Genomic DNA, 13,139 nt, shown 5'->3' with positions numbered 1-13,139 from the left:
ATTGCAGAGGTTGAACTGTACGACGTGGTAGTATTACTATTGATATTTTAGCATAATTTCCTGAAACAGTCAAGACGGATGTACAAACAAAAGTGGTTGGATTGTGGAAACAACGTGCTTGGGGTCAAGAACTTTGAATTTCAGTTATTATCCTTGTCGGGAAAGGGGGTTCCCACAGCCATCTGTCCCCTGCAGCAGTTCATTGTCGGACACTGCTCCCTTGGCCCAGATCACAGCTCTCGTCTGTCTCCTCTCAGGACCCGTCCGCCGGACCCATAATTCCCCGCGCCGAGACAAGATGGAGGAAAGTAGCAGCTGCAGGAGAACAATGTTTGGGCTTTAAAGACTCAACGGAACGAGTAAGGGGCAGAAATATAAACAGAGAGAACCAGCAGCGGTCATGTACTGGTAAGCGTGAACGAAACTTGAGTTCTGTGTTTGTACAAAAGCGTAAAATGATTGAGTTGTGGAGAGAGAATCGACAATGCGAAACGCTCCGGTTTAGCTAGCCAGCGAGCGAGATATGCACTCAAAGCCGAGCATCATTGTTTCGGTTGTGTTGCATGGGCCGTTTATTATGGGGTTACTGTTTGAACGTAGCTGCACCATCGCAATCATCAGCTTTTCTCCCAATCCGATGTGTACAACTGGTTGATAACTACAATTTACAAGATAAATTCTGAAATCAGTTAACTAGCTAACTACATTGTGAGGCAAGCTAGCCAGCAAGCTATTATTTCACTTCTCCATCCACCTCCCGTAATATGAAAGTGATCGAAAAAATATGTGCGCCCTCTACTCGGTGTTGGGGTTTGTTTTAACAAGCAGAATAGCTAGGCCCTTTGTAATGAATGGTGATGTAAATATGGAGACCAACGCATTTGACTTAGCCTCTCATGAAAATAAAACAAATATTTAGTTCTCATTATGAATGCAGTTATATGTAGACTGTACTGCTGTTTTTGTCGAACGCGTGTTGTTTTTTCCCCCTCACGTTTGGCCAAGACGCGGCTGCAACTAGCTTCCCTTACATTGTATTTTGTTCATCTTAAGATAGCTAGATAATTACTATATCGGTTATTTCACGCTTATTCAACCAAGGAGCCAACCAAAATGAAGGCCTTAGCTATTGCGAATATTTTTGAACAATCAAAACGATACATTTAAAGTGCACTAGCTCGCAATGTGAACGAGCAATCGATATAACGCTATTATAATTTGGTACATGGTTAGCTTGCTAGCTATCCATATTATTCGATCACGTATGCTCCACGGTCAGGACATCACTATTCTCCCGAATTAGCTAGCCTGCTAGGTTGCTAAGTAGGTAACCAAACCACTGGTCAACAGGCAATTTATTCGTGATGAGTTGGATTGATCAGAAGAAATCAGATGACATGGCGGAATATGCTAGGCAACGTTAATGCTTGCTACTTTGCTAGCAGTTGCTGGTAGGCTGAGACTAAACTGTAAAACATAATACTGACCCATTTCTACTGCTGAGATGTCAAAAATATTATTTTGGGGACAAGAAGCCTGGAATAAGGTACCCCAAACGTAGCAAGATAACTACTAGCCTAGTCTCTGTTATTCCCTAACGTTACATTTAGCTAACTAGCTGGCGAAGTCCTTTATTTAATGTCTATAAATTATTTCTGCGTCTTTCTGTTCGCGACCCGGGGGATATCTGATAACTTCAATAACGAGTAAGCAAAATCGAGGTTTCCTGGTTTGCGAATTCCACGATAATCTGTATCCGTTTAATCTCTCGGTGAATTATTATTCTTGAATAAACATTTCTGAAGAGCAGGGTTATTTTAGTGCGAGCCATGTGTATGCGTATTGTTGAATGTCTGGGGTACAAGCCACAAACGTTTCAGAAATGTCTTTAACTGTATTTGAATCAATTGCTATATGAATGATGTCACAGGTGCGGATTTATTTATTTAGTCCCGTGAAAACGGATTTGAAATGGATGGAAATTAATTCCTATACACTTTACATAATTATCAAATAAATGAGGAGAACGAACCAGCGTTAGATAAAATGTTAAGCACTGTTTCTATGTCCTCTTGCCACCTCCATGCCTCACCAATCCTGAGCATTTACAACAGTGTCACCTGTCAGTGTCTGCATGCACTGCATTGTTGCCACATAAATATCAGAACAACATCACTACACCTGTAAAAGGTGTTGTTCATATATTGTTTTTAAGCACATAGTTGATTTTATTACGCTTTTTGTGTAAGGCACTTCTGTATGACCAGTTCAACTGTTCTTGCTAAAAAGTCAAGTTTATTTATGTCAAAAACATAGAATTTTGTATTTACATTAGGAAAGTAAAAGTGATGATCTGTGGTGTATTTGTGTAAGCCATGGCTCAAAAATTTAAAAAAGAGCATAACTAAGAAAAAAAAACGGACCATTGGCCTGTGCACAAGAAGGCCATGCAATGACCGTTATACATAGAGATGTTTAAAAAATGCATGTGAAGTATGATGTGTCATGTGAAGTATCAGATGATACCTTTCTTCCAACAGGATGTAAGTCTTTAGCCTAGATAAAAACAAGCTAATGTTTAAATGATTAGTGAGAATTTTGAAGGGTGCCAGTAATATATGAAATGAGTCTGAATATGTGTCTTTTAAATGAAGAGCCTAGTAGTTGTTGCACGTTGTGTGATTAACAAGGTGTGGTGGCATTGGGCTGCAGTAACCATATTTAAGTATTCAGTTAGCTAGCAATTCCTGACAAAGTTATCTGTTCCCTGTTATGTTAGTTGTTTCATCCTAGCTGTACAATGCAAAATTAATTAATGTACCCACTCTCAGTTCCACATCTTGATGCCATTTGTCAAGCTTCTACTAAGCAGTAGGATTAGCCAGCTAGCCAAACAACATTGTGTAGTGCTGCAGTCAGTGAAAGATAATGTGTTTAATCAGGAATACAGACTAATTACTGTTAGGTTTAACTATATGCTACTATATGTATATGGATTTAAACAGCTACTACTGGTTGTTATTAGATATCAGTAACATGGATAGCATGTTAAGACCCCCATTGAATGTAATTGCAGGACATGCATTTTTATTTTTTTTATAAGCAATCTATTGTGCTTTAAATATAGAAGTATGGTATATTTGCCATATATTCATATTTCTAACATTCATTTTACTAACATTCATGTAACCAAACGGAATAAATCCATTAATAATTGTAAAAATGTATCTGAATGTAATGTAATGATTCCACTGTATCAGAATTTGGAAAGCACTTATGCAGCTTCCCAGAATGAATGTGTCAGGCCGTGCTAAAGTGCAGACTCTTGGTGTGAATTGCCACTGGTTCAGTGGTTTTAAGAGAGTGATAAAGACAATCTCAATGCGGGTGCTTTTTGTGGTCTCTGAAAGTAGTTTCATTACCTCAATTAATGATTGGGAAATGGGTGTTTTTGCAGTCTGGGGTTAACGCATATTGAATAGTGTAACATTTTTTTGTCAAGACAAGCTGTATTGTGCCTGTCCAAAGTTTTGTTGCTGCAACCAAATGTCATGCCTTTAGTGACAAAGCTGCAATGCAGCTGCCTTATGTTAAATGTGTTGGATGAATCATTGACATGTTTGGCTAACAAAAGTGAAACCAATGTCCTGTTCAGGACATGCTCAGTAGTGCCATAGAAATCTCATACATTAATGCAGTGTCCTGAGCTTATGGCATTGTAATGTACACATTCAGGCAGGGCTGAAGTCTGCTGGGAACAGATGTGGGTGTGTAGCTCTCAAGTGGAGAAAAAGTAATCTCTAAAAATTCTTCAGGTTAGTGTTCACCCTTTTGCAATAGTGGCAAAGGTGTTCATGAATAGTGGTTTTGTTTAAATGTATGTTCTGTTTAGTTATTCTTACAGAGGTCATTTTGTAACTTCAATTTTTGGATTTGTAAATTGCATTTCAATATTTAGGCTACTACTTTTTCTTTTTAGTTTAAGGTGAAATGTATTCAGAATGAGACAGTTTAACAACATTTTTAGTTCCAATTTTACTTGTATTTTCCATTTAGAAGTTATCTTTAGGTTTGATTTAGTGTTAATAATGAAGTGCTTTTTGTACAGAGACGTGATTATTTGTTGGTAACACAGAAAGAACCAGTGCATTTATTCAGCAGGTTAAGAGCTTTATGGTCTAACTAGCTTAAGCAGTCAATGTTCTTTGGTGACCTGACAAGATACAGAAAGCATTGCCAGTTTTAGCTCTTGATTTCCTTGTCCTGTAGTAACCCTATGCATGAAATTAATGCCATCATATCACAATATACCATTTTTATGAACAATATTGAAATGATTCCTAACTATTGAAAACGTACAGTTGCTAAAATCATCTTTCAGTATTCTCCAGCATGAATTGTGAATGAAAATGTTGTGCCATCATTGGTATAGAGTTATTAAAGAGATACCCATAAACAAATTGACAGGCTTAAAGTTTTTAACACAAAAAGAGAAAAAATATATTCAGCATTGTACATATTCATTTGAAATGTACTTATGTAATCTTGAATGTGTATGTAGATGTGTATTTGGAGGATTCTCTGTTCTAATTTCCAGTGACCAATCTTGGCAAAAACAGATCCATTCAGTCAACTCAATTACTAAATTTAATTGTTTCTAAAAATGTAAACAAGTGCTAAGAGTTGAAAGTAATCACTTTTAAAAACATGAAATGAATGCATGCAGTGGCTCATTCAAAAGATAAATAACTAATAGACGAAAAACTCCATGTAAACCGAGCATGTCAGTTTTGTTCTCTTTGACATTAGGTCTCAGATGCTGTTTTCCTGACAACAGTTAGCTGATTCCAGAAGATGATGTATTTTTTTCAGGGATAAAATATGGCATTTTACTTTTTCATTGGAGGAATTTATTTTGATTTTATTTGGCTTTTTTAAGTAATCAGGTATAAAACCTTTGTGGAGGTCAGGATGGCCAGATATTAGGTAGTGAGACTCACCTGTACTTACCAGGTGTTAAAAACAGGTTCTGCTAATACTGGTTCCAGGTGTTTTGAGTTTTTCTCTTTTTTTTCCCCATCAGAATTTCTCCTTTTTATGTGTGGTGCATCAGTCTTCACTCCATAGTAGATATCTTAATGTGTCTTTGTTTCCCTGTTTCCAGGTCTCTTGGGTTGTGTGCACTTATTTGCATTTTCACTCATCTGTGATGGGCAAATGTTAGCACCCTGTTAATGGGACAACTGTACATCATATTCATATATAAAAATCTGTGGTTTGGTGTGATTCGAAAGTGAACACAGGTTTGAGTTCTTATCTTTTTATGTTTATGTTATCTTATTTGAATGTTGGCTATGTTATGGGCAGTCTGTCTTTATGCAGAATTAAACGCATGGACCCACTGCAGAAATATTCCTGGAAGAATACACTGATTAGGAGTGCTTAAGTCACGCTACTGGGATGCCAATTCCTTTCTTACATTTTTTGGTAATGAATACAGGTAATTAGATTTACATATCTTTGTGGCATAAAGACTTAAAAACCTGTGCACCATCTCTTCTAGACCCACCGACTACATTCCAAGTTCCCAATATGTGGAACACAGACTCATAATGAACACCTACTTCAAGCTTAAATCAAAGTTGCATTCTGCATTTCCGTATGTTCTACGCATGGTCACATATGCCACATCATTTAGTAATTGCTGTGCCAAGCAAGCTGTAGGTGCACATATGAGCATACCCTTAGAGCAGCTGCGTTCTTCTATATCAATGTGGTAGCACTACACATCTGCCAAGTGGCATTGTCACTGATTCTTTCAGATTTATTACCCGGCTACTTGAATTCATGGGTGACTTCATAGCTTCAACACAGTAGTCCTGATCCGACTAGGTGCATGAATCCAATTAAGCAATTAATGGCTGCATGAAAGGGAAAGCAGTAAATGTAAGTTTTCCTTCCAAAGCAGAGGTGGCCTCTCCCTCCAGCTGGCTCTCCCTGCAGACACCCTTGTATCCAGCACATTTTTACTCCCTGCTTTAGCCCTTCCCTGTCTTGTGCTGACATCCATTGACCCCCCCCCCCCCCCCCTCCCTCTCTCTCTTCCCCCAGGATGTTTCCTTTTGGCTCCAGTTAGTTTTCCTGCCTGACGATCGCCATGAGTATTATTCAAGATAAGCTAGGCAACGAGTTCCTGCGCAACGGGGGCATGGAGCCCAACTTTGCGCCGGGCATGATCATGTTCAGCCACCTGCCGCCGGTCACCAGCTTCACGCGCATCGCTGCGCAGTCCGTCATGCAGGACCTGCAGCCGCACGAGATGGTCCTGAAGAAGGAGCGCGACTCGCCTGACCACGGCTTCGTCCACCCCATGGGCATCAAGCAGGAGAAGATGACGGAGCACGACTACCGCCTTCCCCTGTACGGCGGCGCGGGGAAGAGCGCCGAGCTGCTGGAGATGTCGCTTGGCAACCCGCAGAACCTTCTGGTGCACGACCTCAGCCTGAACAACGTAAGACACAGGGTTGGAGGGTGTCCAGTGTGCGCAGGCCACCTTGACCTTAGCCCTGGAGATGCTAAATGTATGACTGGTCGGCTAAACAGCCAAAAGTCTGAGTTTAAGGGTGTAGAAAATGATTCAAGAGGTGTCATGTTACGTATCATTTTAGCGTCACCCTATTTCAGTGACCTGAGTGTAAGGAGGTGCGATGTTGAGTGGGGTTCAGGTTTGACAGCACATAGGGCTCCTTCAGGACTATCAGCACTGTAATCAATATGCAGCAGACCTGCATTTTTTTTTAGCAGTAAACAGCATATGGAATAAGAGCATTAATCTGTGAAAACCAGAGAAATATAAATCTTTCTTTAATTTTTTTTCTGCTCAGAGCTTGATGTAATTTTGTTTTTGTCTGCTTGCAGAGAGCCTGGTAAGATTTAGCACTTTCCAATTAATCAAACTGCTTTATATCTTGAAGTAACTCAACACTCTGTTCCTAGTCTAGAACAATAGCTAATGAGCTAGAACAATTGGTGATGTTGGCTGGTGCATAAAAATGATCTTTTACACGTTTATCGGAAATTTCTTAAATGGTTTGTTTTTTTCTACAAGAACTTTGAAATGTCTCACCTGGTTAATTGAGTCATAATGCTGTTTGCATTGAGGGATTGACCATTTTTAGTATTTTTCCATAATGATTCCAGATGATTTCTAGGTAGTCTTTGCAAAGGCAGAGAAGCTTACAATTGAATAATATAGGTTTGACTGTTACAGGCCAAAAACACCCCAGCAGAGCAGTAATGAGTCCTCACTGGCTTTATTCATTCCGAGTGCATTTGTTGGGAAAATAATGTCTTCACACTACAGGAATGTGTGTGTTCATGAGGGAGATATGAAAAATTAGCTTTTGAAAGGTCTTCGGCTAACGGAGTACTTTTTGTTGTAGTGTTGTAGTCAGAGTTAGTGGGTTTGTGTTTCGCTTGGCTGGAGTGACGTCTGTGGCCGCAAGGAAATCTAGGTGTACGAGTTGGTCACATCATCGTTTCCCACCCCTTCATGTCAGCGCGACCTCTGGAGGAAGATGAAGTGGCCGATAAATACCAGTTTATGACTCTGCCTCTGAGCGATCCCACTCAGCTATCAGTAACTCAGGTGGGCAGGCCCAAGCACTTGGCTCCCTGTTTCCCGGACGCTCATTCTGTTTGCTGTCCTCCCCCTCCCTTGTTGTCCCCACAGTTGTCCGGTAGATTAGTGAAAGATCCGAAGGAGTCCTCGGGGAAACGAGGCCGGAGGTCAAACGGTGATGGACAGGAGGGGAAAGCCAGGAGGAAGCGCGGGGAGTCCTCAAAGGTACCAGCATCTTCTTTTTTTCACAGAGGCTGTTAGATCATTTGATTTTCGTATTACGAAATCACATGGTGTACATAGCTTGCGAAAACTCATCAGGGGTGCTACACAGTGTACCCTGTGCTTCAGTATGTGTCAGAACATACTTAAGGACAAAGGCACAAGCATGTTGTGTTGATTTTTTTTTTTTCATGGTCGGTTGTGGAGTGGGGGGGCAGTGAAATGTGAATGAACGGACCCTCGGATTTGACCTCTGGTGTTCTCGTTGCAGTCAATGATGCTGAACGGTGACGGGGGACACCTGTCCCCCAGCTCCAAGCCGCACATCTGTGAGCACTGCAACGCAGCCTTCCGCAGCTCCTACCACCTACGCAGACACGTGCTCATCCACACAGGTGAGGAGCTTTCAGGGCCACACCTCCTTCCTCTGCACATTCTCTACCTGTTCACTCAATCAGTGGCACCAGCAGAAATGCTCTTTTGATTGGACGTCACTGCAAATTCTGATGCGTGAACAAAACAGTACCCTCTAGATGCCCTTAAGATGTAAAGGCTGCCATCCCACAGTGAAGTAGCACAGTGATTTCCCATGACAAAATCATGATACACCCCTAACCCCTCAACCTGTTGACAATAATTATTTAGGTTATGCGATAACAGTGCAGGGAATTTATATGGAGTAGTTTAAAGTGAGATTTTTTGTTTCATGCAAATGAGCATTTGTTAAACATGTTTTTTGAAAGTATGAAAGTGAAAACACTGTAAATCGCAAGTATTCCTCTTTAATATGAAGGTAGGTATCAGAGGGTGACATACAGGCTTGTTCGATGCAGGCGGTATTTTGCGGGTGTTGGTGCCACTGCCGAAAAGCATGGTGCTTAGGTCATATCGCTTCGTAGCTCATGGAATCTGTCACATTAATTCTCATCCATAATCTTTAAGACATGTCGGGATAGTGTCTAGCACATCAGAAGTTGAGTAATTCATTTGAGCTTGAACATGGTGAAAATGTATACATCAGCCACCATAAAGATGTTCTCATTCAGAAGAGCTGAAAACAGATAGTTTTGGACAGATCATAAGACGCACAGCAAGCTGGGGAAACGTCATGGACTCATACAGAACTCAAGTTGGAGAGTGAACACCTCTGGGTGCACTTTCAGTAGCCTGTAGTGTGGCTCATGCTATATGCTTAATTTAGTAGTACTCTTCTGCTGCAAAAGGGAATAAGCATTGGTGTTTACTGATGGTAAACACGGAACCATCTTTAAGGCCTACCATTGCCTTCACCTTTACCTCTGAGATTTTTTAGGTTCTCCTAAAAATGAAGAACTCTGATAATAAAAGCGATCACAGGCAGCACCGTAACGCAAACACGTGAGGCCCCCCCGCAGCTAACCCTGTGTGGGCCCCTTTCCTGCAGCAGACAGATGAACTGATAACGAGAGACGCGGGTGAATGAGAGGCAGAAAGTGCATGAGATGGGATGATAACGTGATCAACTTGTGTAGCGGAATTGTAGGTCCCGTCCCCCCTCCTATAACCGGTCAGTGAGTGTAATTCGCTGTTCCTAACTCCAGTTGGGCAAACGCCAGCTGTAGGTATTCCATAAACAGCCCGCTGTATCTCCACATCCGCTGGCCTGATGATGGTGATTACATTAAAGCCGTTTTCCCACTTAAAACATTTGATGAAGACCCTGATCCAGTGCAGTACAGTGCAAAAATATCACAGGAAGAAGAACGCATTACATTTTTCTGTGAAAGTGAAAACAGGGGCACTGTGCAACCGGCCAGGGGTAGCCTATTTTTCTCTGTCTGTATATGTTAACCAGCCTATTTTGTACCATATTACAAAGACAAATTCCCTGTGGGTATGTGAAAACCTAATAAAGTAAAAAATATTCATTGTTCTGATACAGCATATACAGGCTAACTATCTTCATATGGCTAACTTATACAAAATGGTATATTGGAGAAATAACTTAAACACAATTAGGCTAACTATTCATCTTGCCAACACTGTCGGTAGCTGTCTAAACTATAGCAACCATCCAGCCTACCTGTTAGCTCTGACAGACTGCATCCTTCACGGTTGACAGGATTTACCGTTCCAAATATAGATCTTATTTTCAGAATTTTTGTTTATTGTGCTGTTTTTGGGCACCACTTTGGTATTTTCGTTTCATTTTCAAAGTGGCTCTGTTTTCAGGCTGTGGTGATGTCATTGAGTTGTACTGATTCGAATTTGCCGACTAATGTATCAATTGGACCAAAAGTCTCTGACATATAACAAAGAAAACTATGGACCAGCAAAGATTTTTTAAAATATTTGTTTTATTTGACGCCAGTATTGGCTCTGAAAATAATTTTTAAAAAATTATTATCATAATAATTGTTGATAGGTGGGGGCGGGGCCCATTTGGACTGCGCCCCCCCCCCCCCCCCCCCCCCCACCTCGCGGGGGCTGCGGGTTTATACTTTACGCCCAGATCACTGGTCAAAACTTTGCTTAATGTACCTGATAGGCTTGTCATTCTTACAACACTCAATTTCACCTCCTTGCCAGAAAAGCAACCTTTCTCTCATGTGCTGCTTTGTGAATAATGTGAGGAATGGCGAATTGTATTTTTGATGGCACAGGTGAGAGGCCTTTCCGATGCAGTCAGTGCAACATGAGCTTCATCCAGAAGTACCTTCTGCAGCGACATGAGAAGATACACAGTGGTGAGTTATGGGATTGTTGAACATGATGATCTCACATTCTCTAATGCCAAATGACACTCCCACTCAGAACAATATGGCAGCCTCCTATGTTGGTGAGGTATCTAATATTTTTGGTTTGAAAGGTGCTTTGTCACCTCTGTCCTGAAAGCCATTGAAATATCACAGCTTTTCCAAGTCCTCTCCCTTTATGTTGAGCTGTGGTGGGTGAAGATAACAATGAGGTCAACCACAGGCTGTTTACCCCACAGGAGAGAAGCCCTTCAGCTGTGACCAGTGCAACATGCGGTTCATTCAGAAGTACCACATGGAGAGGCACAAGAGGACCCACAGTGGAGAAAAGCCATACAAATGTGACACCTGCCAACAGGTGGGTCAACAGGCAGCACTCCTGCCAGTTTGTAAAAATGTATTCCTTGTAGATTTCTCACTAGTAAAAAGCTCAGTTAAAAATGGTTATAGCAGTTTCCTTTCTCTAAAATGTCCATGCTCAAAGGTAAAACCTTGTGTCCCACAGTTCAAATGGAGTCCCGTTCTCACCCTTTATCTCCCACTTCTGCAGTATTTTTCCAGGACAGATCGATTACTGAAGCACAAAAGAACCTGCGGAGAAGCCATAAAGAAAGGACTGGATCCCGGGATGTTGGACCAGGGTGGCGAGATGGGGCAGGGCAGCTACTCAATCTCTCAGGGAAACGCAAATTCTTCCGGACGCAAGAGAGGCAAGTCCAAAAACGTTGGCGAGGGCGGTGAGCGCAAGAAGAAGAAGGCCAGCGAGGCGCAGATGGCGGGCGGCCTCGGCTTACAGAACTACGCAGTGGAGATGCCTGCTGCCTCCTCCAACAGCAGCCTGCCCTGTCCCAGTATGCACGGCCAGCAGGGCCGCGCACCCAAGTTGGTCTTCAAGAAGGTCGGCCGCAAAGGCCTGGACAAGAGCGCCCTCTCCCTTGGGGAGGCCTCCTCCAGTCTCCACGGGCAGAAGCTGCTGCCGCCAAAGGCAGGCTCCCTAGACCTGGCCGGAGGTTCGGGCATGGACAACATGGGGCTGCTGCAAGCTTCCGGGGCCAAGCAGGGCCCCACCAGCAGCAACTACGATGACGCCATGCAGTTCTTGAAGAAGCGGCGGTACCTGCAGGCGGCCAACAGCGGCAGTGACTACGGGGCAGGCACGGTGCACATGCCACCACAGCAGACGGTCATCCAGGGTGTAATGGACAGCGAGCCGTCCCTCAGCCTGCTGGACTCCTCGCCCATGGGTGTGGACATCAAGCATGACAAGTCAGGCATACCCGATGAGGTGCTGCAGAGCCTGCTGGATCACTACTCCCAGAAGCCTGACGGGCCGCACGATGTCCCCTTTGACCTCAGCGACCAGCACGTGGACCTCCACCCACCCGCTGGCACTCCTGAGCTGGGCCACGATGATGACTCGCCTAGCTCTTCAGGCGACAAAACGGTCATCATGAACGAGTACTCCAAGTTCCTCCTGCAGGCTCTGGAGCGTACCAGCCACAGCAGCAGCTTCCCGCTGGCCACCGTCGGGCCCTTCCCTGGCCTGGTGTCCAGCAGCACCCACCCGGGCGGCGCTCTATTCTCCGACAAGCAGGTGTACACTACTTCCCCCCTGGAGTGCGGCTTCAGCCAGTCCGTTACCTCAGCCCTGCCCTCCTCCTTGCCAAAGTCCCACTTCGGGATGCTTGTGGGCTCCTCCCAGCCCAGCTTCCACCTGAGCAGCCTGGAGGCCACCCACCAGCAGCTGACGCCCTCTCAGGAGCTCACCGACCAGATCGAGAAGCAGCACTCCCCCTCCGCCTACCAGATCGCGCCTCAGCAGCTGTCCGGCCAGAAGGACCGGCAGCCCAAGGGCAGCAGCACCTCCTCCAGCTACCAGCTGTCTCCGCCAGACCTGGCCCAGCTGGACCCCTCCAAGGCCGTGGACATCCGCTCCCCATACCAGATCGAGAACTTCGCCCAGGCCTTCGGGTCTCAGTTCAAGTCGGGCGGCCGCGTCCCCCTGCCGTTCAGCACTGACTCTAGCGGAGAGGTGGACCACCGGATAAGGACTCCCGTGTCAGAATTCTCAGGGTATACTAGTTTGTTAGCTGACGTCAATGAGCCAGTTAGTACAGGATCCAAGACCCCAACGAGCCAAAGCTACAGGTGAGGTATAAGGTAAAGGACCTGGTTGGAAGTTTTTTTTTCAGCTCGTATTTTTTGTTTAATTTCCTCTTATTTTATTTTTTTAAGCAAGTTGAACTTTTAATTATTACACTGCCATTTAATGTTTATACAATATCCTACCAGGAGAGGCATTTGTGGCTGCCTTCAAATGCAATTTTTTTATTCTTTTTTTTTATATCTGTATTTAGTCAGTTTTGTTTGTATTAGTGTAGTATTAGGTCTGATTGTTAAACAAGAGTAGATTGAAAAGTCATTTTAAGTGAAAATAGAGGGTAGTTGAGGACTGGCGTTATTTTTTTTTCCATGAACGTACGTGTTTTAGCAATCAACATTACAATTGTAAAATATTAATAATGATAATTAATAATAATAAAAGATAATGGCAGGGAATA

At 43.3% G+C, this 13,139-nt stretch overlaps 1 protein-coding gene across 1 annotated transcript; it reads left to right on the top strand.

Moving 5' to 3' along the window:
• The first annotated feature begins 307 nt into the window (after window positions 1–307).
• znf281b (zinc finger protein 281b) lies at window positions 308–12,836 on the top strand. Its single transcript, XM_036538396.1, has 7 exons — window positions 308–408; window positions 6,112–6,511; window positions 7,733–7,846; window positions 8,115–8,238; window positions 10,486–10,569; window positions 10,818–10,936; window positions 11,129–12,836. Exons 2-7 carry the CDS (start codon window positions 6,158–6,160, stop codon window positions 12,728–12,730), a joined length of 2,397 nt encoding a protein of 798 aa, XP_036394289.1. The 5' UTR covers window positions 308–408; window positions 6,112–6,157; the 3' UTR covers window positions 12,731–12,836.
• The last annotated feature ends 303 nt before the right edge of the window (window positions 12,837–13,139 follow it).

The sequence above is a fragment of the Megalops cyprinoides genome, chromosome 1, assembly GCF_013368585.1.
Source record: "Megalops cyprinoides isolate fMegCyp1 chromosome 1, fMegCyp1.pri, whole genome shotgun sequence".
NCBI lineage: Eukaryota > Metazoa > Chordata > Actinopteri > Elopiformes > Megalopidae > Megalops > Megalops cyprinoides.
Note: the sequence above shows the minus strand (reverse complement) of the source record. Positions and strands in the feature narration are given on the sequence as shown.